Source organism: Pipistrellus hanaki, assembly GCF_964339955.1.
Source record: "Pipistrellus hanaki genome assembly, chromosome: 2".
Classification (NCBI taxonomy): Eukaryota; Metazoa; Chordata; class Mammalia; order Chiroptera; family Vespertilionidae; genus Pipistrellus; species Pipistrellus hanaki.
In genome coordinates, this window is record NC_140504.1 from 100033398 (window position 1) to 100061148 (window position 27751).

Genomic DNA, 27751 nt, shown 5'->3' on the forward strand with positions numbered 1-27751 from the left:
TTCAAAAAGCTAGGCCTCTAAAGACAAGCTGACCTCCCAGTACTGTTTACAATTGTAGTCGAAGCTGTCTAATTAGGCGAACCTGCTTAGCCTGCCCCTGAATGTCCTGCGGGATCTAACTGTGCCTCATTCACACACACACACACACAAACACACACACACACACACACACACACACACACACACACACACACTCAACCTGACCACACAGTCCTATTTTACTCCCTATTCACTCATTCTTTTTCCTCTCTGCCACATTCTTCCTGTCTATAGTTGGGTCTGGGGTGTTATTGACCCATTCGTGGATGCAGTTTTCTCTCCAGTTGTCTGTTATGTGTCTTGCTCTCAAGCCCCTTGGCCAGACAGGATAAAATTCACCTCAACAAGACATAGCACAGAGGGAACTAAGCACAATTGTACTCACAACACCAATAACCCCAATATATGTGACCACCTGGGAAGAGAGTTAGGGCAGAGAAAAGAGTGCACACAAATGCTATCAAAGAGATGGAAAAGATAAGATATAAAAGGCAAAGGAAGAAAAAAGAGTGTGTGTGTGTGTGTGTGTGTGTGTGTGTGAGAGAGAGAGAGAGACAGAGAGAGAGAGACCACAGAACCAATAGATAAAACAAAAACAAAACAAACACCACATACCAAGCAAAGAGGCTTGGAGCAGAATATGTAGAAGCTGAGCTTATATACTGAAAGTAAGGTTAAGAATTGGATGAATATGGGAGGACCTCAATTTAGTATTAGGAAGGGAATAAGTGGATGAGAAGGAGGAAAATGAGAGGAAAATCCTGTCTAATAAAAGAGTAATATGCAAATTAACCATCACTCCGTGACAAAAATGGCAGCCCCATAGCCATAAGATGGCAGAACCAAGTCCTCTCAGCCCCTCCAGAATCCCCCAGGCTCAGGGAGGGCTGCTGCCGAGAGCCTGCAGAGTAAGTGGCCTGATGGAATGCTGCTTAGAGGCCCTCCTCACCGTTTATAAAAAAACAAAAGCAAATTCACTCCCTACAGTGGATCCTCTTCCAGCGGCAGCAGCCTGGGCTGGGGTCTCAGCTTGGCAGGGGCATGCACCCTCATGGCTCAATGCCCTGCCCGAGGCAGCAGCCTGGGCACCCCAGCCTGGGCACCCCCAAAGCGTGATCTCCTGCCAGTGGTGGCAGCCTGGGGTCTCAACTACTGAGTCACACCAGCCAGGCAGTTATGGAGGAATCTTAAATATTTCTTTTTTATTGATTTTTTACAGAGAGGAAGGGAAAGGTATAGAGAGCTAGAAACATTCATGAGAAAGAAACATCGATCAGCCATCTCCTGAACACTCCCCACTGGGTATGTGCCCCCAACCAAGGTACATGCCCTTGACAGAATCAAACCTGGGACCCTTGAGTCTGCAGGCTGATGCTCATCCACCTAGCCAAACCAGTTGGGGCTGTCCAATATGTTAAAGAAAAATCCCTATCTATAATAATAAAGAGGGAATATGCAGAGGAGGGCATTTGGGGGTGACCAGGTTTGAGGGGAGGGCAGTTGGGGACAATCGGGCTGGCAGGGGAGCAGTTAGGCACACAGGGATCAGGCCTAAACAGGCAATTGGACATCCCCTGTGAGGTCCCAGATTGGAGAAGGTGCAGGTTGGGCTGAGGGATACTCTACCCCTAGTGAATGAATTTTGTGCACTGGGCCTCTAGTAGTAATAATAAATTTACCAAAAAAAATGATTTAAAAAATGGTATAAAAAATTAAAAATAGCAAATAAAAATAGTAATGGAAAAAAAACAATTTGAAAAGAAATAGAAAATAAAGCAACAAGCAAAATTTAGAAAACAAAGAAGAAAAAAAAGGTAAAAGAAAAAAAAAAGGATAATAAAAAAAAAAAGTGAAAAAAGTCAAAATGTCATTCCTTTGGTTGGCTTATGATCCCAGTTGTCTGTACTGTACTGTCTCAATTTCTGTTTTGCTGGGGCTAAAGATTTCTCTTTATGCCAGTTCCTAGACCTCAGGGAGTATTCAGATTTCTTTGTATTTTTCAAAGTGGGATATGGGTGTGGCTGTATTGGTTGCCTGAATACTGGGAGGGAGGGACTATCTCTCAAGAGAAAATGGCAACTGGGGCTCAGGTATGACTCAGGTATGACCCAGACTTGCTACCACCTCTCCTGGACCACTGCCCACTCTCTCCAGATTCCACAAGTCCACACCTTCAGCCATGGGTAAGTGCCTATATGTGAAAGGTCCTACTAACAAGGTTCAGTGAGGAATGGCACAAGTCCCAGAGCGAAGAGGGAGTGCATACCTATAAGCTCCTCTCCTGTGGGCACTGCGTGGTCTGGCCATCCCTTCAGGGCTGCCTTTGAGCTCAGATCCAAAATCCAGATTCCAAGGTCCCAAATCCCCTATCTTCCACAGTCCCATGGACCCTTTTGCACATTCAGACTCTGCCTATCTTCAGGGACGTGGCTTGTTGCCCTGTAATTTCTCCGTGATGCTCTGAGCACGGAGGTCCAGCAGACTCTCTTGCCTAGATTCTTGATTTCAGCTTCATCCAAGGGGACCTCTGCCCTTTCCACCTGCAAACTGTCTCACCAGCTGCGTCTCCTTTGCCAATTCGGGCTGAATTTCACTCATTTCAGGCACTCTATTTGTTTCTGGACAAGGTCTATTCCGCTGTCATTTTGTCTCTCTCCAACAATTTTTTTCTTTTATTTTTTAGGTAAGCCTGTAGAACTATGAACTTCCCTCTCAACAGTGCTTTCACTGTGTCCCATAAATTTTGTTTGATTGTTTTGTTTTCATTGTCTTTTGTTACCAGGATGCTTTTATTTCTTTTTTTTTTAATCCCTTTGAAACCCAACCATAGTCTAATATCATGCTATTTAGCCTCCAAGTTCTTGCTTTTTTTCTCATTGTTTTTATTGTAGCTGCTTTCTAATTTTATGCCCTTGTAATCTGAGAAGATGCTTGATGTGATTTCTATCTTCTTTAATTTGAAGAGTCTTTGCTTTTCTCCCAATATGTGGTCTATCTTTGAAAATGTCCATGTGCATTTGAGAAGAATGTATATTCTGTATCTTTGGGGAGAAATGTTCTGAAGATGTCAATTAATTCCATCTGATCTATGATTCATTTAGGATTGATATTTCTTTGCTGATTTTTTGTTTAGAGCAGTGTTTCCCAACCTTCTCTCATGATGAGAATCACCTGGTGGAGTTGTTAAAACACAGATTCCTGAATCCCAACTAAGAAGTGCTAAACTAGGATTTTTGGGAACATATAGGTAAAATTGTATACTTAACTAGTGCTCTAAGACAGATGTTATATACTAAGGTAGGTATGCAATTTTACCTATATGTTCTCAAAAATTCTAGTTTAGCACTTCTTAGTTGGGATTCAGGAATCTGTGTTTTAACAACTCCACCAGGTGATTCTCATCATGAGAGAAGGTTGGGAAACACTGGTTTAGAGGATTTATCCAGTGGTGTCAATGGGGTATTAAAGTCCCCTACTATGACTGCATTGCTGTTGATCCCTCCCTTATTATCTTCCAGAAGTTTTTGTTTGTTTGTTTGTTTTTTGTTTTTTGTTTTTTGTTTTTTTAATGTATTTTGGTGCTCCTATATTGGGTGCATATATGTTTAACAGAGTTATATCCTCTTGTTGAATTTCTCCCTTTAGTATTATGAAGTGGTCTTCTTTATCTTTTGTTATAGGCTTTAATTTGTAGCCTAATTTGTCAGATATGAGTATTGCTAACCTAGCTTTTTTATGATTTCTGTGCACCTGAATTTTTTTTTTTATTCCTTCACTATCAGTATGTGAGTCCTTTGTTCTGAGGTGGGTGGGTCTCCTGTAGATAGCAGATATATAGGTCATGTTTTATTATCCATTCAGCTACCCTATGTCTTTTGATTGGGGCATGTAATCCATTTACATTTAAAGTTATTATTGATTGATACTTGTTTGTCGCCATTTTTATTCTTTATGCCCCTGTTTCCTCTTCCATTCCTATTCCTTTTAAAGCAGTCCCTTTAGCATTTCTTTCATTGCTAGTTTGGTGGTAATAAACTCCCTTAGTCCTTTTTTTCTATGAAGCTTCTGGTTTGATCTTCAATTTTTAATGATAGCCTTGTTGGATATAGTATTTTTGGATTCAGTTCCTTGCTTGCATGACTTTGTATATTTCATTCCATCCTCTTCTGGCCTGATGTATTTTTGTTGAGAAATAAGTTGATAATCTGATGTGATATCCTTTATAGGTAACTTTCTCTCTCTCTGGCAGCATTTAAATTTTTACTTTCCTGTTGTTGTTTGCCAATCTGTAATAATAAAAGTATATGTTAATTAGACTTGACACCCTTCAGTATGTACTTCTGGATGACCTTCTGGACTAAGATGTGGCTATAATGGAAGCCTGGGTTAGGGTGCCTGTTGGTGATCTGGGGAGATACGAGTGCTGACAGCCAGATGAAGGACGCCAATTCTTTTATAATTTTAATGCATGGGGCCTCTAATTTAATTATAATGTGTCACAGTTTTGGCCTTTTTGAGTTTAACTCGTTTGGGACTCTGTGAGCTTCTTGGACTTGCGTGAGATTTTTGTTACCAATATCATGGAAATTTTCTGTCATTATTTCTTCAAACAGGTTTTCTGTTCCTTGCTCAGTTTCCTCTCCTTCTACACTTGATCTTAGCCAAAAGGCCGAGAAGCGATAGCTTCCTCTCCTTCTGGCACCCATATTATGTGGCTATTGTTTCCTTTAGTGTTGTCCCAAGGCTTCCAAAGCTCTCCTCCTGAGTTTTAAGGGTTTTTTTTTCCAGTTGCTTCTCTGTTTGGGGTTTTTTTTCTACCTTGTCTTCTAGCTCACTGATATGGTCCTCAGCTTCTTCTAGTCTACTGTTTATGCTTTCCATTTGTGTTTTTTATTGAAGCTATGTCATTCTTCATTTCTTCATGGTTATTCTTCATTTCCTCTTGGTTCTTACACACGTTGTTGTATTTGTCTTCCATCCTTTTCAGTGTCCTCATGACCATTGCTCTGAATTCTTTCTCTAACAAATTACATCACTCCATTTTGTTTGATTCATCTTTTTTATTTGTATTGGAGCTGCTTCTTTGTCTCCCCATTTTTGCTCCTCTAAGGTTGTCTGGTTATGGGGTCCACTCTCTACCACATTCACAGCTGTGTTTAATTCACCTATTCTGGATGGATGTTATTCAATTCAGCTTTTTCTTCTACCTGCTCCATTAGAAGGTGCAGGACCCATCCAGCTGCCATTTTCTCTCCCCCTGGACAAACTTTTTAGGAACCTGTAGCCAGGGAGGCAGGAGTCTTGGTGTTTATGGCAGCTGTTCCCAGGCATTTGTACCGTCCTGGTTGGTGTCCGTGGTCTCTGTTGGTGAAGGTGAGGCTAGGCTCCCAATCACAGCTTCTCTCCCCTTCAAGATGATGTAGTCTTTCCGGCAGAGCCAGCTACCCCAGGAGAGATTTCAGCAGTTGTAGAGGCTGTCGAGTTAGGGGAGCCTGGTCTGCCAGTTCCCAACAATCCTGTGGAATATTCCCTCACTCACACACCTCACATGTTCATGCTCTCTCACTCATACTATCTCCTTCAAAATCATCCTGTCAGCCACCATCTTGGATCTCCCCATAATATAAATTTTTCTCAAGTGTACATGGGACATTTTCAAAGATAGACCATATAATGGGACACAGGCAAAGCCTTTTCACATTCAAGCAGATAGAAGTCATATCAAACATCTTCTTATATCACAATGACATAAAATTAGAAAGCAACTACAATAAAAAAACAATGAAAACAAGCATTTGGAGGCTAAATAGTATGCTATTAAACAATGATTGTGTTACCAAAGATATCAAAGAAGAAATAAAAGTATCCTGGAAACAAATGACAATGAAACACAACAATCCAAAATCTATGGCACACAATGAAAGCAGTCCTGAGAGGGAAGTTCATAGCTATACAGGCCTGGTTCAAAAAATATACGTAATATATTATCTATCACTACAACTTATAGAATTATAAACAGAGTCACAAGAAAAGCCTAGAGTTAGCAGAAGGAAGAAAATAATAATAATAAATATTAGAGTAGAAATAAATGACAGAAACAAAAAACTATATATATAAAATATCAACATAAATATCAATAAAATATCAATATAAAATATCAATAAAACCAAGAGGTGTTTCTTTGAAAGGATCAACAAGATTGATGAATCTCTAGCCAGGCTCACCAAGAAACCAAAAGAGGACCCAAATAAAATCAGAAATGAAAGAGGTGAGGTAGCAACTGACCCTATAGAAATACAAAGGATTATAATATAATACTATGAACAACTCTATTCTAACAAACTGGACAACCTAGATGAAAGGGACATATTCCTAGAAAAATACAATATTCTAATTTCAATGAGGAAGAAATAAAAAAAAAAACACACAAATGGAATAGGTTGATAAGTACCAATGAAATTGAAGCAGTAATCAAAAAACTTCCAGCAAACAAAAGCTTTGTCTGGATGGCTTCACAGGGGAGTTTTACTAAACATTCAAAGAAAAATTAAAACCAATCCTTCTCAGACTACTTTTAGAAAATGCAAGAGGAAGGCACTCTTCCAAGCTCTTCCTATGAAGCCAGCATTTCCTTAATCCCAAACCCAGATAAAGACACATAGAAAGAGAATTATAGGGCAATATCCCTAATGAACGTAGATGATAAAATCCTCAACAAAATTCTAGAAAATTGGATTCAGCATTACATTAGATAAACCATACCCCATGACCAAATGGGTTTTATTCCAGGGTATACAAGTCTGGTACAATGTCTCACAAAATAAATGTGATACATCAAAGAATCAGATTGAGAGACAAAAATCACATGAGTGTATCAATTGATGTAGGAAAAGATTTGACAAAATTCAACACTCTTTCTTGTTAAAATCTCTCAGCAAAGTAGGAATAGAAGGATCATACCTCAATATAATAAAAGCCTTATATGACAAACTTATAAGCAACATCATACTTAATGGGCAAAAAATAAATCCATTTCCCCTAAGAATAGGAACAAGACAGTGATGCCCATTTTCACTACTCCTAGCCATAGCAATCAGAGAAGAATAAATAAAAGGCATCCAAATTGAAAAGAAATAAAACTGTCCTTATTCACAGATGACATTGTATTATACATACAAAACCCTAAAGATTCCCATCAAAAAACTACTAAATGAATTCAGCTATGTAGCAAGATACAGAATTAACAGCCAGAAATATATGGCTTTTTTTATACGCCAACAGTGAATTCAGAGAAAGAAACTAAAAAATAAAAAATCCCATTTACCATAGCAACAAATAAATTAAGATACAATAAATTTAACTAAGTAGGTAAAAGACATATACTCAGAAAACTACAGGATGTTGAAAAAAGAGATAGTGGAAGATATAAACAAATGAAAGAATATATTGTGTTCATGGATTGGTAGAATCAGCATTATTAAACTGTTCATACTACCCAAAGCCATCTATAGACTCAAAGCAATCCTCATGTGTAATTCTTTAAACTACAAAGAATTTAAATTTTCATGAAGTTACTAAATGTTTCTTGATATATTACTACTATCCTAGCATATTAACAAGCTCCTCAAGAGGAAGTCTAGCTGGAAGAGGCAGCCTCTTTCCTCCTCCATTTTGATGTCACAGCAGTGCCTCTGGACTATTGACTTGAGGAAGACATGGTACTGAATTAAAGAGCATTAGTTTGCTTTATTGTTTGTTACCAGGGATATTAAGTCATAAAGTTTTCATCTTTGGAAACCTTTGGCCTTGAGGTACTCTGTGATGTTAAATAGGAAAATGCAAAAGAAGTGGTGATTGTAGCAAGAATAAAGAACTTATTACAGAGTGGAAATATATTAGGTATTGGCTTTTATATCTCATATTTTGGTACATCATTGTTTAAAAAATCAATCTTTATTGTTCATATTATTACAAAGGTTCCTCATTTCTTTCCCCCTCCACCTGGTTCCCACTCCGCCCTCCGCCCCCTCCCAACTCCCCATTGTCCTCATCCATAGGTGCACAGTTTATGTTCAGTCTCTTCCCGCATCCACCACTCCCCTTTTCCCCAAGAACTCTCAGTCCACTCCCCTCCGACTCTACTACAATCAACAGCTAATATTGTTCAGGTTTTTCAATCTCCTTTTTTTGTTGTTGTTGTTTTTTTTTTTTTTTTAATTAATAAACTTTACACATCTAAGAATAAATTTTAAAATCTAATTATTTTAAACCTTGTTTTTTCTGCCCTGGGAATTGAGAAGCAAACTTGTTTACATGTAAACTTGCCCTTAGGCTATCAAAAGGTGTAGCCATTCAAATGTAAATGACCACATTTTTTAAAGATAGCTGCTGGTTGGAATTGGATTACCTGTTCTGGGTGGGAAGGGCTTGTCCTCCCCTTTCTCCATTAAAATTAAGGTGTTAGCTTTAAAACCTCTTTTTGGCAAGAGACCTTAAACTTTCAGAACTTTAAATTTTTTAGATAGTAAATCAGTTACTTAGCATTTTCTCAAATCAATAATACCTCCACATGCCCAAGGATACACTACACACAAAAGACATTTCCAAATAGATCAACCAACCTCATCCAGACCCCATACAAGGCACTCACAGATCAACACCCCAGCGCTATACTAACTCAACACATCCAGATCTAAGCCTTCATCACTTGATTCGGCAGACCCTCAAGTTCCCCCAAAAGTTTCCAGCCATGTCAGAGAGGCAGCCCTGGGGTGTGGGCAGGCGAGGAGCGAGCTGTTCCGGGCAATATCTGCTGCTCCGGGCCTGGCCTCTGTTGCTTTGTTCCGCTCCACAACCAGCTGCTCCGGGTCTGGCCAATGCCGCTCCCGGCCTGGCTGCTGCTGCTCTGAGCCTGGCTGCTTCCGACCCGGGTGCTCCTGGCCTGGCCACCCTGGGCTTGGCTGCCTCCGCCCCAGGCCTGGCTGCCACTGCCCCAGGTCTGGCTGCTCTGGGCCTGGCTGCTGCTGCTCTGGTGCTGGCTGCTGCTGCTCTGGGGCCTGGCTGCTGCTACTCCAGGCCCGGCTGCCACTGCCTTGATCCTGGCCACTCTGGGCCTGGCCGCCGCCGTTCCAACATTCTGTCCTTTTTTTTTTTTTTTTTTTTTAAATGCATTTATGTTGCAATGTTGGCTGCCGAGTTGAGTTCTGTCTTAGCCTTCGATTTTTCAAGATCTTGTTTGTTTTCTTTCTTAAATAATTTTACTATCTTTTGCTATAACTTGATTTCTTCACATTGAAAACTTCTTCGGTTTCTTCCTCCTCATCCTGGAAGCTCAGCAGGCTGGCCTGCGGCACCCCTTTGTTCTCCACGGCCTCCTGCGAGGCTTCAGCCTATTGCCAGGGTCAGCGCTGCCCAGGAAGCAGCCCCCGGCCTCTGCTCCGTGGCCCGCGATCAGCGTTCAAGGGCCCAGTGGCACCCTGCCCTGCTCCTTGCCAGTGCCTGGCTGGCCAGTGTCCGGCAGCGGCTCCTGCTCTTCATCGCGTTCCTCCCAGTCTGGAGCTTTTTTCTCCTTCCCGCTAGGGGAGTCAAGCATCAGAGTCAACAGACTGTCCTCTGCGCGCAATGTGTGTGACTCCGAGGGCTCTGCCCCTCGTCGATCCCCTGGGATTCCGTCTCACAGCCCCATCTCCCCCTGCCCGAGCCTGGGTCCCCAGGGTCTGGCCCAGAACTGGGGCTCAGCGCTGCCGGTTCTGGGGTTCAGCCCGGTCCAGGGCTTTTATTTCCTTCCTGCTAGGGAACACCAGGCAGGCACCCAGCCTTCTCCTCCTCACCGGCTCCGTCCTCTGGTACATCATTTTGATTCTGTAAATAAGCTATGAGGGATAAAGTCTGTATAAAATCAGTGAAATAATAGACATTATATAAAAGTATCAATTTTTATATTGTTTTTCAAATTTATTGAGGTTTGAAAAGATGTGCTTATCTATACACTATTTTAGGATTTCAGGCTTAGATGTGATTAAAATATAAATTTAAAAAAATATATATTTTATTGATTTTTTACAGAGAGGAATGGAGAGAGAGAAATAGTTAGAATAATCGATGAGAGAGAAACATCCATCAGCCACCCCCTGCACACCTCCTATTGGGGATGTGCCCTCAACCAAGGTACATGCCCTTGACTGGAGTAGAATCTGGGACCCTTTAGTCCACAGGCCAATGCTCTATCCACTGAGCCAAACTGGTTAGGGCTAAAATATAAATTTAATATATAAAAGTTGATGGCACTTAGTAGTTGGTCACATTTTTTTCAAGGCAATGAAATATTCAGCAATTATAATTGATGGGTACAAATTAAATTGAAACATTAGGTAGTTACAATGGTAAGTTCTTTCAATGATTGTGTCTATATTATTAGATAGTAAGCTACTGACATTTTAATATCTCAACACTTAAAATTTTAATTTAGTTGAACAAGTGATTAATGAAAAACAGTAAGACTAATACTACAAAAGTTGTCTTTATATGGATTCAGTTTTCAATGTAATACAAACACTGATAATTTAATGCTATTCATATACTTTAAGTTGAGGTAAACTTTTTTGGTGTATTCTCTAAATCAGGGGTCCTCAAACTTTTTAAAGTGGGGGCCAGATCACAGTCCCTCAGAGAGCTGGAGGGCCGGACTATATGAACTACTAATTCCTACTGTAACACCTCGGCTGCGCTCACTGCCCAAAAAACCTGGCGGGCCGGATCAGACTCCTCTGCGGACCGCATGTGGCCCGTGGGCCATAGTTTGAAGACCCCTGCAAATAGTTAGTGTTACTCTTGTATTGTAGTCTAAATTCCGACTTCTATTAGAGACTGTTTTTTGGTTTATGTATGGTTTAAAATATATCTTAAAATGTCTTCCCTTCACTAAACAGCTTTGATGTCATATTTGCTGGCAGTCCAGAAGAACTTCTAAAAAAATTTCAAAAGTCAAACCACAAAGTGGTCTTTGCAGCAGATGGAATTTTGTGGCCAGACAAAAGATTAGCAGACAAGTATCCTGTTGTACACATTGGGAAACGCTACCTGAATTCCGGAGGTGGGTAAGATTCTGACAGAAATTTAATATAAGTTATCGTAATTATAAATAATTATGAAACCACCTTTTTATATGTATAACTATAGAGATTGTTTTAAATAACCATTAACTTATTACTATGGAAAAATTGCATCAGTTTATGATCCACACTACATTTTATAGCTGACAAAGCATTTTCCTGTATAAATTATATCATACTAGAGGCCCAATGCACAAAATTCATGTGTGTGTGTGGTGGGAGATGGAGGGAGGGATCCCACAACCTGGACTGTGTCCTCTGGCAATCCAGGTCCTCTCACTCCTAACCGCCTGCCATCTGCTCACTCCTTACTGCTTCGCTTGCCACTCCTTAGCACTGCCATGGAGGCAGGAGAGGCTACCATCACAGCAGCTAAGCTCACCAGCCATGATTCCAGCTTCTGGCTGAGCAAACTCTCCCACTGTGGGAGCACACTGACCACCAGGGGGAAGCTCCTGCTTTGAGCGTCTGCCCCTGGTGGTCAGTGCATGTCATAGTGACCGGTCATTCTGGTCATTCCGCTGTAATGGTTGCTGGGCTTTTATATAATAGACTAGAAGCCTGATGCACAAAATTCATGTAAGAGAAGGCCTTCCTTCCCGGCTTCCTGCACCAGCTTCCCTCCAGCACCGAGGACTAAGGTTTCCCTCTGGCTGCTAGCAGATACCGGGACCTAGGCTTCCCTCTGGCCACTGGCAGGCACTCATACCTGGGCTTCCCTCCAGCTGCAGCAGACACCTGGGACCGGGCTTTGCTCTGGCTGCTGGCAGGCACCCAGGACCCAGCCTTCCCTCACAGCCCCGGCTTTGTCTGGAAGGTTGTCTGGAAGAATGCTGGTCTAATTAGCATATTACACTTTTATTATCATATTAATAAAAGAGTACTATGCAAATTAGCCATCACGTTGCTATGCCCACCAGCCACGCCCACCAGCCAATCAGAGCAAGTATGCAAATAAACGCAACCAAGATGGCTACAGCCACAGAGAGCAGGAGGGAGGCTTGGGTTACATTGGTAATGGAGGAAGCAAAGCTCTCTGCCTGCCTAAGCCTCCACTCAAGGCTACAAAGTTTCAAAGATAGAAGGTAAACAAATCCAAACAGAAATGGCTGCTGGCCACAGAGTGAACAGGAAGCTTGGCTCTGCTCCAGGCTACAAAGTTTCAATTGTAGAAGGTAAATAAATTCCAGATATCAGGGCCTCTGCTTGGGTTGCCAGGGGGCATTGCCAGCCGCAAACCACCACAGGCTCCTCACTCAGGTCGCTCCACACTCCAAGGAAACCCCCACCCTGATCTAGGACACCATTCAGGGCAAACCAGCTGACCCCCACCCATGCACCAGGCCTGTATCCTATCTAATAAAAGAGTAATATGCAGATTGACCATCACTCCAACACACAATATGGCTGCCCCATGTAGTCAAAGATCCTGCTCCCATGTGGACACGAGGTGGCCACCATAAGATGGCCAGCAGGGGAGGACAGTTGGGAGGGACCAGGCCTGCAAGGGAGGGCAGATGGGAGGGACCAGGCCTGCAGGGAAGGGTAGTTAGGGGTGACCAGGCCAACAGTGGATGGAAGTTGGGGGCAAACAGGCTGGCAGGGGAGCAGTTAGACATCAATCAGGCTGGCATGGGAGTGGTTAGGAGGTGATCAGGCTGGCAGACAGAAGCAGTTAGGGGCAATCAGGAAGGCAGGCAGGTGAGCATTTGGGAGCCAGCAGTTCTGGATTGTGAGAGGGATGTCCGATTGCATGGGCAATTGGAAATCCCTCGAGGGGTCCCAGATTGGAGAGGGTGCAGGCTGGGCTGAGGGATACCCCATACCCCTGCACACAAATTTTGTGCACTGGGCTTCTAGTTATAGATAATGCCCCTAGCAACATTAGACAGTATGTTATTATTTACAAGTTATGTGAAAAAACCTTTGTTCTCCCAATTTAAATGACTTCATTGAATCACTTTAAGTGTTAAAAAAAATAATAATATAGATCCAGGTCTTCTGGTTATAGAGTCATTGAAAATTTCTGGCTATTGGACAATGCATTTAGTAAATTCCTATCTTACAAAAAAGAACAAGCTACAATCAGGTAGCTTTAAAAATAGGCATTGTTTAATTTTATCTGTGTTTTATATATATTAGAATAAACAAGTAATTTGTCTTGAAATTCACTAGTCAAAAAAATTCAACTTGCAATGTCTGATATCCTTCCAGTGTTGCATTAGCTATGCCACCATGGATTAATGGAACAAATTATCACATTTTTCCTTTCTTTTTAAAAAAAAAGAATGTAAAATTTGACATTGGACACTATAATGACTCAAAGAGATTTTTTAGACTGAGATTAATGTAAACATCTACCCAGGAGATATACTCAAACAGGATGGGGGGACATGTTAGACATGCAAGCTGCATTGGGAGAACAGATGTTTTTCAGTGATTTAACTATAGCTATTTTGGCGAGTTAAAATACGTGCTCCTCTAAATAGTAGCATGTCGGAATTCAAGGCTTTGCTCAACCAGTTATAGCAATGAAACCTTTAGCAAGTGGTTTATGTTCTTTGAGATATCTCAGTTCCCCGTCTTTTCATCTGCACTTTAAAAAACAATTTTATTGATTTCACAGAGGAAAGGAGAGGGAGAAAGGTATAGAAACATCAATGAAGAGGGAGAATCACTGATTGGCTGCTTCCTGCATGCCCCCTACTGGGGATCAAGCCAGCAACCTATGCATCTGCCTTGACCAGGAATTGAACCATGACCTCCTGGTTCATAGGTCAATGCTCAACCCTGAGCCATAACCTGGGAACTTTGTTAGCCCATATAAATATTACACTTCTAAAACCTTAAATTCCAGTTTATGCTTCCAACTTTTAGCCTGCCTTTTCTCAAAATCTCAATACAACTACAGTTCATAGTTTTGTGCAATCTCTTGACCATTCTATTTTCTCCTAATCTACCTAACTACCACCTTTGGATTTTACTCCCACATTCAAGTCAGAGCCTAGGATTTTTTTACTCATTGTCTTAGCAGCTTCCTTTAGAGTTCCAGTTCATGCACTGACAAAGCCTCTCTCTTATGAGGCTTCTCACTCTTGACTTATTGTCTGAACACTAGCTTTGTAAATTGGTGCTGCTTCTGCCTCCAAACTGTTGGGCCTTCAGTAAGAATAATCTTTTAAATTATTGTTAAGTTCTAGGTAGTTTAAAAACCATTTGGCTGTGGAACTCTGTGATGTTTGTTTTGTATTTATGATTTTTTCCCCCAAACAAGCATAATGAAATATGTAAATTCATCTAGTTCATGAGATAGCTCCTCAGGAGTTTAATTTCAGGCAGATGCATAATACTGTAGACATAGCAAAAAGACACCTACCATGTGAGTGCCTCTGTGAGCAGGTTTCACTAAGGAAAAGTATTTATTAAGTGGGAAAGAGATCATACAAGAGCATCAAAACATAATGCTTAGACTTCTATATATATAAAAGCCTAAGCGACTGTTAAGACCAACCAACTGAACAATTGGTCAACCAGTTGCTATGACACGCACTGACCTCCAAGGGGCAGATGCTCAATGCAGGAGCTGCCCCCTGATTGTCAGGTGCTCTCCCACAGCCAACCTCCCACAACCGGCCAACCTCCCATGGTCCCTCTCCCCAGCTGGCCAACCTACCTCGGTCCTTCCTCCTAGCTGGCCAGCCCCCCTTTCATGGCCCTGATCACCTGCCAGGCTGAGGGATTCCACCTGTGGAATAAATTCGTGCACTGGGCCTCTAGTTTTGTAATAAAATACTTAAAGATATGGTAGAAAAATCTAAATATGCTCAATAAAAGTTTATGTAATTTCATGAATGAAGTATTTTTAAAAATAGTTTTATTGGTTTACAGAGAGAGAGAGAGAAGGAGGGAGGGAGAGAGAGAAAGGAAACATCAACATCAATTGGCTGCCTCCTACAAGCCCTCTAGCTGGGATTGTGGCCATGTGCCTTCACCAGGAATCTAACCAACAACCTTTTGTTGCAGGGGACAATATGCAACCAATGGAGCCACACTAGTCAGAGCCATTAATAATATATTGAGAGTTATTTAAGGGACATGAGTTTAGTTTCTGGGTATATCTTTAAATTTTAAAAATCTCCATCATGGAGAGTGAACATGTTTCCATATAAGGAAAATTTCAGAATATGAGAAATTTTATTTATTTTAAATATTTGAGTTCCATAGAAAAATATAAATCATATAAAATATATATCACATACTATGAAAATAATATGCACATTTGACCATTGGACAGCATGGGGTTAAGTGCACTGATCCTCCTATAGTCAAAAGTTCACATATAACTTTTGACTCTCCAAAAACTACAGTAGTTACTCAGTGTCTGAGAGAAATTGGTTCCTATTAGCAAAATCCATGGATACTCAAGTCTTACAAAAAATGGTATAAAATAGTGCATATAGTCAGCCTTTTACATCTGTTGATTCTTAACCTTGGATCAAAATTACTATTTTCCATCCATAGCTGGTTGAATACATATATAGGAAATCCAGGGAAGTGGAGGGCCAACTATATATTTATTGAAAAAAATCCATATCTAAGTGGACTCAAGCAGTTCAAACCCATATTGTTAAAGGGTCAACTGTAATTATTTTTCATATTTTTAGGATGTTTGGAACTTATACAAAAAATAAGGGAATGTAATTTTTGAAAAACAATAAAATGTCATGCTCTGCTTGCATGTATTTTTAAAAAAATATATTTTATTGATTTTTTTACAGAGAGGAGGAGAGAGGGATAGAGAGCTAGAAATGTTGATGAGAGAGAAACATCGACCAGCTGCCTCTTGCACACCCCCTACTGAGGATGTGCCCACAACCAATGTACATGTCCTTGACTGGAATCGAATCTGGGACCTTTTAGTCCACAGACCGACGCTCTACCACTGAGCCAAACCGATTTCGGCTTGCATGTATTTTTTATCAGAGAAGATTGATCACACGATTAAAAATTGCATTGTTCAGTGTTTTCTTTGTTTTGTTTCCTTTTTAAATTTTTATTGTTGAAAATATTACATATGTTCTCTTCCCCCATCCCCATCCCCATCAACACCCTCCAGCACCCCCCCCCCCTCACCCGGCAGACACTTACTACCTCACTGACTACATCCATGGGTTATATACATAAGGTCTTTGATTGGTTACCTCCCCCTCCCCCCTATCTTCCCACTGAAATTTCACACTCTGTTCCATAATTCCATGTCATCCACTCCAGTCATCAGTTTATTTTGTTAATTAGATTCCACATGAGTGAGATCCTACAATACTTTTCTTTCTATGACTGATGTATTTCACTTAGCATGATACTCTCTAGGCCTCTCCAAGCTATCTTAAAGGGTATGGGATTCATCTTTTTTACTGCTGGATATTACTCCATGGTATAAATGTACCACCAGCTTTTTTATCTACTCATCTACTGATGGGCACTTGGGCTGTTCCCAGATCTGAACTGTTGTAAATGGTGCTACTATGAACATAAGAATGCATACATTCTTTCTGATTGGTGTTTTGAGTTTCATAGGATATATTCCCAGAAATGGGGTCAAATGGCAATTCCATATTTAATTTTTTGAGGAAACTCCATACCTTTTTTCAATAATGGCTGCACCACTCTGCATTCCCACCAGCAGTGTACTAGGGTTCCCTTTTCTCCAATAGCACTTGTCATTTGATGATTGGTTGATGGTAGCCATTCTGACAGATATGAGATAATACCTCACTATCATTTTCATTTGCATCTCTCTGATGATCTGTGACTTTGAGCATTTTTTTCATATGTCTCTTGGCCATCTATATGTCTACTTTGGAAAAGTGTCTAGTTAGGTCTTTGCCCATTTTTTAAATTGGATTGTTCGTCTTCCTTTTGTTAAGTTGTATGAGTACCTTATATATTTTGGATGTTGACCCTTTATCACATATATCATTGTCAAATATGTATTCCCATAAAGTGGGCTCCGTTTTTGTTTTGTTGATGGTTTCTTTTGCTGTGCAGAAGCTTTTTATTTTGATGTAGTCCCATTTGTTTACTTAGTTTTGTTGTCCTAGGAGATTTATCTGCAAACATAATGCTATAAAAGGTGTTTGAGATTTTGCTGCCTATGGTTTCTTTTAGGATTTTTATGGTTCCACGACTTACATTTAAGCCTTTTATCCATTTTGAATTTATTCTTTAGTATAGTGTAAGTTGGTGGTCTGTTTTCTTTTCTTTTTTTTTTTTTTTGTATGTATCTGCCAAATATTCCAACACCATTTATTGAAGAGAATGTCTTGACTCCATTGTATGCGCTTGCCTCCTTTGTCAAATATTAATTGAGCTGAATGGCATGGGTCTATTTCTGGGCTTTCTGTTCTGTTCCATTGATCTCTATGGCTGCTCTTGTGCCACTACCAGGCTGTTTTGATTACGGTGGCTTTGTAGTATAACTTGATATCTGGTATTGTTTTTCCTCCAACTTTATTCTGCTTTCTCAGAATAGGTACACTTATTCAGGGTCTTTATTTTATTCCATATAAATTTTTGGAATATTTTTCTAGTTCCATGAAATATGCTATTGGTATTTCAATGAGGATTGCATTGAATCTTAAGATTGCCTTAGGTAATATGGACATTTTATTATGTTGATTGTACCAATTCATAAACACAATATCTTCCCTCTTATTTATGTCTTCGTCTATCTCTTTTACAATGTCCTGTCATTTTCCAAGTCCAAGTCTTTTACCTCCTTAGTTAAGTTTATTCCTAAGGATCTTAATTTTTTTTTGTTACATTGGTAAATGGGATTGTTTATTTAGTTTCTCTTTCTGATAATTCATTATTGGGGTATAAAAAAGACATTGATTTTTTTGGGTATTCATTTTCTATCCTACTATAATGCCAAATTAATTTATTAAATTTAGTATAATAGTTTTTTGGTGGACTCTTTAGGGTTTTCAATGTACAATATCATGTCATCTGCAAGTAATAAGAATTTTACTTCCTACTTTCCCATTTGGATGCCTTTTATTTCTTCTTCTTGTCAGATTGATATGGCTAGGACTTCCAGTACTGTGTTGAATAAGGGTGGTGAAAGCGGACATCCTTGTCTTATTCCTGTTCTTAGGGGAAATGGTTTTAGTTTTTGCCCATTGCGTATGACGTTGGTTGTAGATTTATTATATAAGACCTTTGTCATGTAGAGATATGCTCCCTCTATCCCCATTTTGCTGAGAGTTTTTATCAAAAATGTATGTTGGATTTTGTCAAATGCTTTCTCTACATCTATGATATGCTCATGTGATTTTTGTCTTTCAGTTTGTTTATGTAATGTATTTGTTTATTGATTTGTGAATGTTATAACAGATTGCATCCCTGGAATAAATCCCACTTGGTCATGGTATATGATCTTTTTAATATTTTGCTAGATTTGATTTGCTAATATTTTGTTGAGGATTTTAGGATCTATGTTCATCAGGGATATTGGCCTGTAATTATCTTTGTAGTGTCTTTACCTGGTTTTGGAATTAAGATAATTCTAGCCTCATAAAAAAAGCTTGGAAGTGTTCCTTCCTCCTGTATTTTTTTTAATAGTTTGAGGAATATAGGTGTTAGTTCTTTGAATGTTTGCTAAAACTACCCTGTAAAGGCATTCGGTCCTGGGCTTTTGTTTGCTGGCAGTTTTTTTTTTTTATTACTCCTTCTATTTCATTAGCTGTTGTTGGCCTATCCAGGTTTTCTGATTTTTCCTTATTCAGTTTTGAAAGATTGCATTTGTTATGAAATTTTCCATTTAATTCATATTGTCCAGCATATTGGCATATAGTTATTCTTAGTATTTTCTTACAATCCTTTGTATTTCCACAGTGTCAGTGGTTACTTCTCCACTTTTATTTCTGATTTTATTTATTTGGGTCATCTCTCTTTGGTGGGTAATGGTTCATCAATATTGTTTATCCTTTCAAAGAACCAGCTCTTGGGTTCACAGATTTTTTTTTAAGTCTCTATATTATTTATTTCTGCTCTAATCTTCATTATTTCCTTCCTTCTGCTTACTCTGGGCTTTTAAAAATCTATTTTATTGATTTTTTTACAGAGAGAAAGGGAGAGGGATAGAGAGTTAGAAAAACCCATGAGAGATAAACATCTATCAGCTGCCTCCTCCACATCCCCTACTGGGGATGTGCCCTCAATCAAGGTACATGCCCTTGACCAGAATTGAACCTGGGACATTTCAGACTGCAGGCCAACACTCTATCCTCTGAGCCAAATCAGCCAGGCCTGGTTGTTCTCTTTCTTTAAATTGTAGGGTTAAATAGTTGTTCTCTTTCTTTAAGTTGTAGGGTTAAATAGTTTATTATTAATTTTCCTTGTTTTTTTTTTTTTTTTTTAGGTTGTTCTGTAGTACTATGAAGTTCCCTCTCAGGACTGCTTTTGCTATTTCCCAGAGATTTTGGGATGGTTTTTTGTTTTTTAATAAATTTTATTGATTTTTTAGAGAGAGGAAGGGAAAGGGATAGAGAGTTAGAAACATCAATGAGAGAGAATCATCGATCAGCTGCCTCTTGCACACACCCCCTCTGGGGATGTGCCTGCAACTAAGGTACATGCCTTTGACAGGAATCGAACCTGGGACCTTTCAGTTCACAGGCCAATGCTCTATCCACTGAGCTAAACCAGTTTCGGCAGGGCTGTTTTTTTGTGTGTGTGTATGTGTATTTTTTTCTTTTTTCATTTTCGTGAAGTTATTTTATTTTATTTATTTATTTCTTGATCTCATTGGTAACCCATTCATTGTTTAATAATATCCTACCTAATAAAAAAGTAATATGCAAATCAACCATCACCCCTGCTATACCCACAAGCCACGCCCACCCAGCCACACCCACCAGCAAGTCAGAGCGAGTATGCAAATAATCCCAACCAAGATGGCTATCAGAAGGCAGGCTTGGGTTTCCCTGGCAACAAAGGAAGCCAAGCTTTCCACACACTGGTGGGCCAGGCATCCACTCAACGTTACAAAGTTTCAATTATAGAAATGGCGGCAGCCACAGATCCAGCAGGAGGCTGGGCTCCGCTCTAGGCTACAAAGTTTCAATTGCAGAAGGTAAATAAATTCCAGATACCAGGGCCTCTGCTTAGGTCGCCAGTGGGTATGGCTGGACTGCAAACCACCACAATCCCCTTGCCCAGGCCGCCCCATACTCCAATGGAACCCCCATCCTGATCTAGGACACCCTTCAGGGTAAACCAGCTGGCCCCCACCCATGCACCAGGCCTCTATCCTATCTAATAAAAGAGTAATATGCAGATTGACCATCACTCCAACACACAAATGGCTGCTCCCATGTGGTCAAAGGTCCTGCCCCCATATGGAAATAAGATGCCCACCAAAGGATGGCCAGCAGGGGAGGACAGTTGGGAGGCACCAGGTCTGCAAGGGAGGGCAGTTGGGAGGGACCAAGCCTGCAAGGGAGAGCAGTTGGAGGTGATCAACCCTGTAGGGGAGGGCAGTTAGGGGTGGCCAGGCTGGCAGAGGAGGGAAGTTGGGGGCAAACAGGCTGGCAGGGGAGCAGTTAGACATCAATCAGGCTGGCATGGGAGTGGTTAGGAGGTGATCAGGCTGGCAGACAGAAGCAGTTAGGGGCAATCAGGAAGGCAGGCAAGCAAGGAGGTGAGTGCCAGCAGTCCTGGATTGTGAAAGGGATGTCCAACTGCCCATTTACACCAGATCCCAGTGTAATCAGGTCTAAACGGGCAGTCGGACATCCCTTGAGGGGCCCCAGATTGGAGAGGGCGCAGGCTGGGCTGAGGGACACCCCCGCCCCCATGCACAAATTTCATGCACCGGGTCTCTAGTATTATATAAATGTCTATTAAATCCATCTGATCCAGTGTGTCTTTTTGAGTCACTGTTTACTTGGTAAGTTTTTGTCTAGAATAGGGGTGTCGAACTCAATCAGAGAAGGGGCCAAAATCTAAAATCCAGCCTAAATCGCGGGCCAAATGGTTTACTGAACAGTCATAAACTGACAATGTCATAAACTGACAGCGGAGTGCAGTGATGACAGCGCGGTGTGGGCCACATTGCAAGGCCTGGCGGGCTGGATTTGGCCCGCGGGCCTTGTGTTTGACACATGTGGTCTAGAACATCTATCCAGTGAAGTCAGCAAGGTGTTAAAGCCCCCTACTATGATTGTACAATATGTTTGTCAATTTCTCTGTTAAAGTCCTCTAGCAGTTTAAAAATATATATTTAGGTGCTCCTATACTGGGTGCTTAATGATACATTTATCATATCTCGATTATATCCTCTTATTGGATCAATCCATTTAGTATTCTGTAGTAACTTTTTTATTTTTTGTTATGGCCTTCATTTTGAAGTGTATTTTGTCATATGAGTATTGCTACTCCAGCTTTTTTTCTTTTTCATTTGCATGGACATTTTTTCCCCCCATCCCTTCATTCTCATCTTGTGTGGGTCTCTTCTAGACAGCATATATAATTGAGTCATGTTTTTGTATCAAATCAGGTACACTTGTTATAGAAGACTGGAGAAAAACCAAGCAATGCTTAGGGAATTGGAGTTACACAGCTTTATTATGCCGGCGGACTCAGAGGAGGTTGCCTCTCATATTCTGAACCAACCAATATAGTGCTAGCCCCTCTTTTATACCCTTTTGGTGTCTTTGTCCCCTTAATATGGATTATACTTCCAGACCTTTCACGGGCTTTGCAAAAAGTCCCAGGTGTTGGGGGTCTTGAGACCATACCTAAGGGCCTGGCCTGGTGCTGGTGCTGATAACCCCCCTCCAGGGGGATGTGTCATGGTTTATGGCCTCTTTAAAATGTGAGCACTTAGGTAACAGGTCTTGCAAGAACAGTTTGTGCAGAAAGGGGCAATGACTTAATAATAGGTAATCAAGAATGTACATTAGGTTACTGGCACAGATTCAGATTGCTAGCCCCCCAAATATCAGGGTTACATTGGAATTAGCCCTTTAGCCTTCTCACCCTATGTCTTTTGATTGGAGCATTTAATCCACTTACATTTAAGTTTATTATTTACTAGAGGCCCAGTACACAAAATTCACGCAACAGGAAGGATCACTAGGCCTGGTTGGTGATCAGGGCCAATCTGCAGAGCGACCGGCAGGGTGATGGGTGCAGGGAGAAGCCCCTGTTGGTACCTATCTTGGCTAGCCTGGAGCCTGTAGGCTGGGGGCAGCTCCTGCCTTGAGCGTCTGCCTCATGGTGGTCAGTGTATGTCATAGTGACTGGTCTTTCCATGGGTCATTCTGCCATTCAGTTAATTTGCATATTAGGCTTTTATTATATAGGATATGCACTTATTTATTTCATTCCATTTTAATTCTATATGCCTAAATTTCTCTATTCCTCCTTCTTATTATAGCAGTACCTTTAGAATTTCTTGTAATGCTGGCTTGGTGGTGATGTATCCCTTCAGCCTTTTTTTGTCCAGCAAGCCCTTTATTTGACTGACTCTCTTGAATTTTAATATTGCTGGGTATAATAATCTTGGTTTCAGATCCTTTTTTTCCATTACCTTGAGTACTTCGTGCCATTCCCTCTGGCCTGCAGAGTTTCTGATAAGAAATTGGTGTCAGCCTTATTGGAGCCCCTTTGTAGGTTTGGTTTTCTCTTACTGCCTCTAAGATTCTCTGTCTTTTATTGTTGGTATTTTAATTATGATGTGTCTGGGAGTGTGCCTTTTTGGGTTCTTGCTTGAGGTTCTCTGTGCCTCCTGGACTTGTGTGATTTTTTTCCTTTACTAGATTAGGGAATTTTCTGCCATTATTTCTTCAAACACTTTCTCTATATCTTTTGCCATTTCTGCCTCTTCTGGCACTCTTGCTATTCTAATAATGTTATGTTTCACATTGTCCCACAACTCTTTTATGCTGCCCTCCTGTTTTTTTTTTGTGTGTTTTTTCATTGATTTTTCTTTCTGGTTTTCTTTTCTTTTTTTGGGGGGGGTTTAAATACATTTTATTGATTTGAGAGGAAGAGAGAGGGATAGAGAGCTAGAAACGTCAATGAGAGAGAAACACCGACCAGCTGCCTCTTGCACACCCCCTACCGGGGATGTGCCCGCAACCAATGTACATGCCCTTGACCGGAATCAAACCTGGGACTTTTCAGTCCGCAGACCGACGCCCTACCACTGAGCCAAACCAGTTTTGGCTCTTTCTGGTTTTCTGACTGAGTGATTTTTTTTCAACACTATCTTCTAATTCACTGATTCAATTCTCAGATTCCCCTAATCTTATCTGTATTCCTTCCAATGTGTTCTTTATTTTTGCTATGTAATGCTTTATTTCTTTTTTCATAGTTACTATATCTTTTCTCATGCTTTTGAGCAGCTTTACCATCATTTTTCTGAACTCTGTATCAGATAAATTTCTCATCTCCAATTTATTTATCTCTTCTTCTGGAGAACTCTCTATTTCTTTTATTTGTGAGTTGTTTCTTTGTCTCCTCATTTTTGCTGCCTTTTTGGGTTTGTGATTGTATTAGGTAGATCTGCTACACCTCTCAATCTCTAGTGCAGGACAGTGTTAAATGCTAATTAGACTGGGAAATACTCAATTAGATCAAGGAAATACGCAAAGCCTCCAGAAACTGCCTCTGCCTACAGACTGATAGGATTCCATCTAGGTAGCTCTCAGGCAATCATCTATAGGTGTGGTGATAGTTTATCACAGAGTGGGGCAATTGCTTCTATCTGGAAGCTACCTTAATTGTTATTTCAGTCTATTAATGGGTCTCAGAAATTCCACCCAGTGGGTCAAGGTGTTTACCAATAAGGTGGTCAGCTGTCTTTCCCCCAGGCAAAGCCACCTGTATAGCCAATGTCTGCGTTAAGGAATGAGTCAACACAGGAGACTAAGGTCTCTGGCTTCTGATATCTGACCCCAAAGCCCCAGATCCTGGCTTCTATTCACAAAACTCCAGTCCATTCTGCCCTCCCACTGCCAGAGCACAAGGTGATGGGCTCCACAGGGAATTTTGTGTGTTGGCATTTTATGAGGGTGCCTGCATTTTAAGCCATCTCTCCATTGAAGATAGCAACCCCACCGCTTTTCACAGCCATATGTTATGTGTGTACTATTCTCAGTTCTTGTGCTCACTTCTGGGAGTCCCAGCTTGGGAATTAGACACAAGAATTCTCAGTGGCAATCCCTCACAGCTGATATATCTTTCCTGAACTTCTTTTGTTTTCTGTGGGAGCCCACTATTGCCTCCTCCCCTCCTACCAATCTTTATGAGGTTTCCTCTTTCCATCCTCCAATATCAGGATTCTGTTCATTGAGTCTTCTGTTGATTATTCAGGAAGTTTTTCTGTATTTTAGTTATAATTCCAGTTTGTTCCTGAGTCTGTGTCTGTGCAGCATTGACTTATTCCTCACTCATAGTTTCCATTTGACAGTGTTTTAAGATTCTTTTTATTTGGTAAAAATAATTAAAATGAGCTACCACTGGTTGAGTTAGACATGTTCTTATTTTGTCTTATTTTCTTTAGGTAGCAGTAAAATTGCAGACTTATTTCATTTATTCTTTTGATGACATTTTAATATTAAGGGTAAAATTCAGTTTCTTTTAATTCAAAGGAATAATATTGGTCTCTTTTAAAAAGTATTGCATGTTAATGAGACATGGTTTGGCTGCATTTCTGAAACTCAGAGGAAGACTCAACCAAAGGAAAAATGATCATGTTGTCTGTGTTTTTTATAGACAGTTGTTGTTGGCAAACTTAATGCTTATGTTCTGAGGCCAAGGGGAACAATTCCATTTTAGACTTCCTTTCTCCTGACTAGGGCACACAAAAGCTAGCCAGAAAATGGATTAGCAGGCTCTGTAATGACTAGCTAAAGTAAAGGAAAAATTACCAAAATGTCCCAGCTATAACATTCCTTTGAGATGTTTATAGTCGGTGACAAATCCAGCATTTGATTGTGTTAACATCTCTGGTACAGACATGAAAACAACTATAGTAGAGTTTTTCTTTTTCAGAAACAGTGAATACTGTATAAAGGATCCAATAAGAGCATTTTAGAAGGTCAAAAGGAGCATTCTTTTCTCTAGTCTATTCTTTTCCTAGTAACTTGAACATATTAGTTGCCCCTCTTGTATTGCTGCAGAAGACCAAAGAAAAACCAAGAGAAGAACGCCGAAACCGGTTTGGCTCAATGGATAGAGCATCAGCCTGCGGATTGAAAGGTCCCGGTTTTGATTCCGGTCAAGGGCATGTACCTTGGTTGTGGGCACATCCCCAGTAGGGGTGTGCAAGAGGCAGCTGATTGATGTTTCTCTTTCATCAACGTTTCTAACTCTCTATCCCTCTCTCTTCCTCTCTGTAAAAAAAAAAAAAAAAAAAAAAAAAAATCAATAAAATATATTTAAAAAAAGAAAGAAAAAGAAAATGGATGACATAAAAATGTATTAAAAAAAAAAAAAGAAAGAAAGAAAAGAAAAACCAAGAGAAGCTTTAAAGAGGAGGGATACTCTTTAATACACCAGTGGACTCAGGGAATAGCTTTCCATATCTGAGTGCTGAAACATGATGGGGTTTCTTTTTATATCTCCCTGTGGTCTTTGTCCTTCAAATATGGATTATGCTTCTGGTCCTTTTTGCAGGCCTTGCAAGAAGCCATATCTGATGGTCTGGCCTGGCACCAGTATTAATAACCCTCCCTATGGGGCAGTGCACTGTTCAGTTTTATGGCCTCTACAACAGGTTCTGCAAGACCAGTATCTGGGAAGGAGGCAGTGACTTAATTATAGGTTATCAAAAATGTACCCTGAGCTTGCTGGCGTGAATTCAGATTACTAGCCTCCAAATATCAGAGTTACATTGGAATTAGCCCTTTTTAGCCTTCTCAGTATAAGTTAATTTAGGGGCTATATTTATTGAAAGAATCTTTGATTTGCAATTGGTATTAAAACTCACTATATTGCAATCTATACTAAGAAGAGAGAAATATTATAATTGACCATTACTCTGCAGTGCCCTCAGCCAATCAGGAGGAAATATGCAAATTAGTGGGACAAAGATGGCAGCAGCCACAGAGCCAACTAGAGAGGGTGGAAGGCTTGGGTTACCCTCAGTGATGGAGGAAGCCAAGCTTTCCACCTGCCTGGGCTGACTGCTGAATGAGGGGCCTATGGATGGCAGCCATGGAGGTGGCTTGAGCACGCACGCAGGAGGCTCAAGTCGCTGGGGCCAGCTGCTGAGAGAGTGGCCCTTAGCCCCTTATCCAGGCTTGCCATGCCCCCTTGGGGTAGGGCCTGGCCAGCCTGAATACAGCCATCAGCCCCTCATCCAGGCTGGCCAGGCACAGCAGGGACCCCCACCCTGAAAGGAATGTGAATAACCTGAAAACCGCCCTCAGACCCTCATCCAGGCTAGCCAGACACCCCAGCGAGACCCCTACCATAAATGAGGTATGGCCAGCCTGAAAACAGCCCTCAGGCCCTTTACCCAGGCTGGCCACGCCCCCAGGGGGTTAGGGTCCCTGCTGGGGGGTATGGCCAGCCTGCACACTGCCCTAGCCCCTTACCCAGGCCAGCACCATCCCCAGTGGGGACCTCCACCCCAATGAGGGCATGGCCGGCCTGCAAACCACCACAGGCACCTCATCCAGGCCACCCTGCCCCCCGAGGAATCCCTACCCTGATCCAGGACACCTTTCAGGGCAAACTAGCCGGCCTTCACGCATGAACCAGGCCTCTATCTATACTAATAAAAGGTTAATATGGTAATTAGACTAGGAGACCTTCCAAGAGACCTTCTGGATGTTTATCTGGATAAAGCCATGGTGGCGGGGCCAAGGTAATGGCAGTTAGGGGCCAACATGGGAGGGCTGTTGTGGTTGAACAAGCCAGCAGGGGGAGCCAGTTGAGAGTAATCAGGCTGGTGATGGGGCAGTTGGGGATGAGCAGGCTGGCAGGGGGGCCGCTGGGGTAAGTAGGCCAGCAGGGTAGTGGTTAGGGACAATCAGGCAGGCAGGCAGGTAAGTGGTTAGGAGCCAGCAGTCCCAGATTGCAAGAGGGATGTCCCCTGAAGTGTCCAAGTTTGGAGAGGGAATTTTGTGCACCAGGCCACTAGTTTACATATAAAATAAAGGAGTCTCAATAACTCATATTTTTCTCATGGTGAGCTGTGATGTTCCAGCCTAAAAATTTGACCTAATGGGTTCTATAACTGTGTAATGTGTCAATGGAATTAACATACACATGAGTTTTTGTCTTTGACTACTAATTTCTCTATTCTCTATCTGTTGTATTGCAGGATTTATTGGTTATGCTCCATATATCAACCGTATAGTTCAACAGTGGAACCTACAGGATAATGATGATGATCAGCTATTTTATACTAAAATTTACATTGATCCACTGAAGAGGGTATGTAATAGCTCCTGTTCCCACTTTCAATGTAACCCCCTTGACCAAGAAGGCTGCTGGAGCTTCCTGGCAATTAGCAGGCAGAGGAGTAAATAAGGGACCATCTCAGTTTTGTCAACTTCCTTCTCACAAAATATTTTCTTTGA

The 27751-nt window shown here is 41.1% G+C and overlaps 1 protein-coding gene across 1 annotated transcript in view; it reads left to right on the forward strand.

Moving 5' to 3' along the window:
* The window catches only part of PLOD2 (procollagen-lysine,2-oxoglutarate 5-dioxygenase 2), a 213038-nt gene that overhangs the window by 90716 nt on the left and 94571 nt on the right, over positions 1-27751 (forward strand). The window contains exons 4-5 of the mRNA XM_084875943.1: positions 10968-11131; positions 27493-27605. Of these exons, the coding sequence (XP_084732069.1) occupies positions 10968-11131; positions 27493-27605 (277 nt within the window). The remainder of the gene's footprint in view (positions 1-10967; positions 11132-27492; positions 27606-27751) is intronic.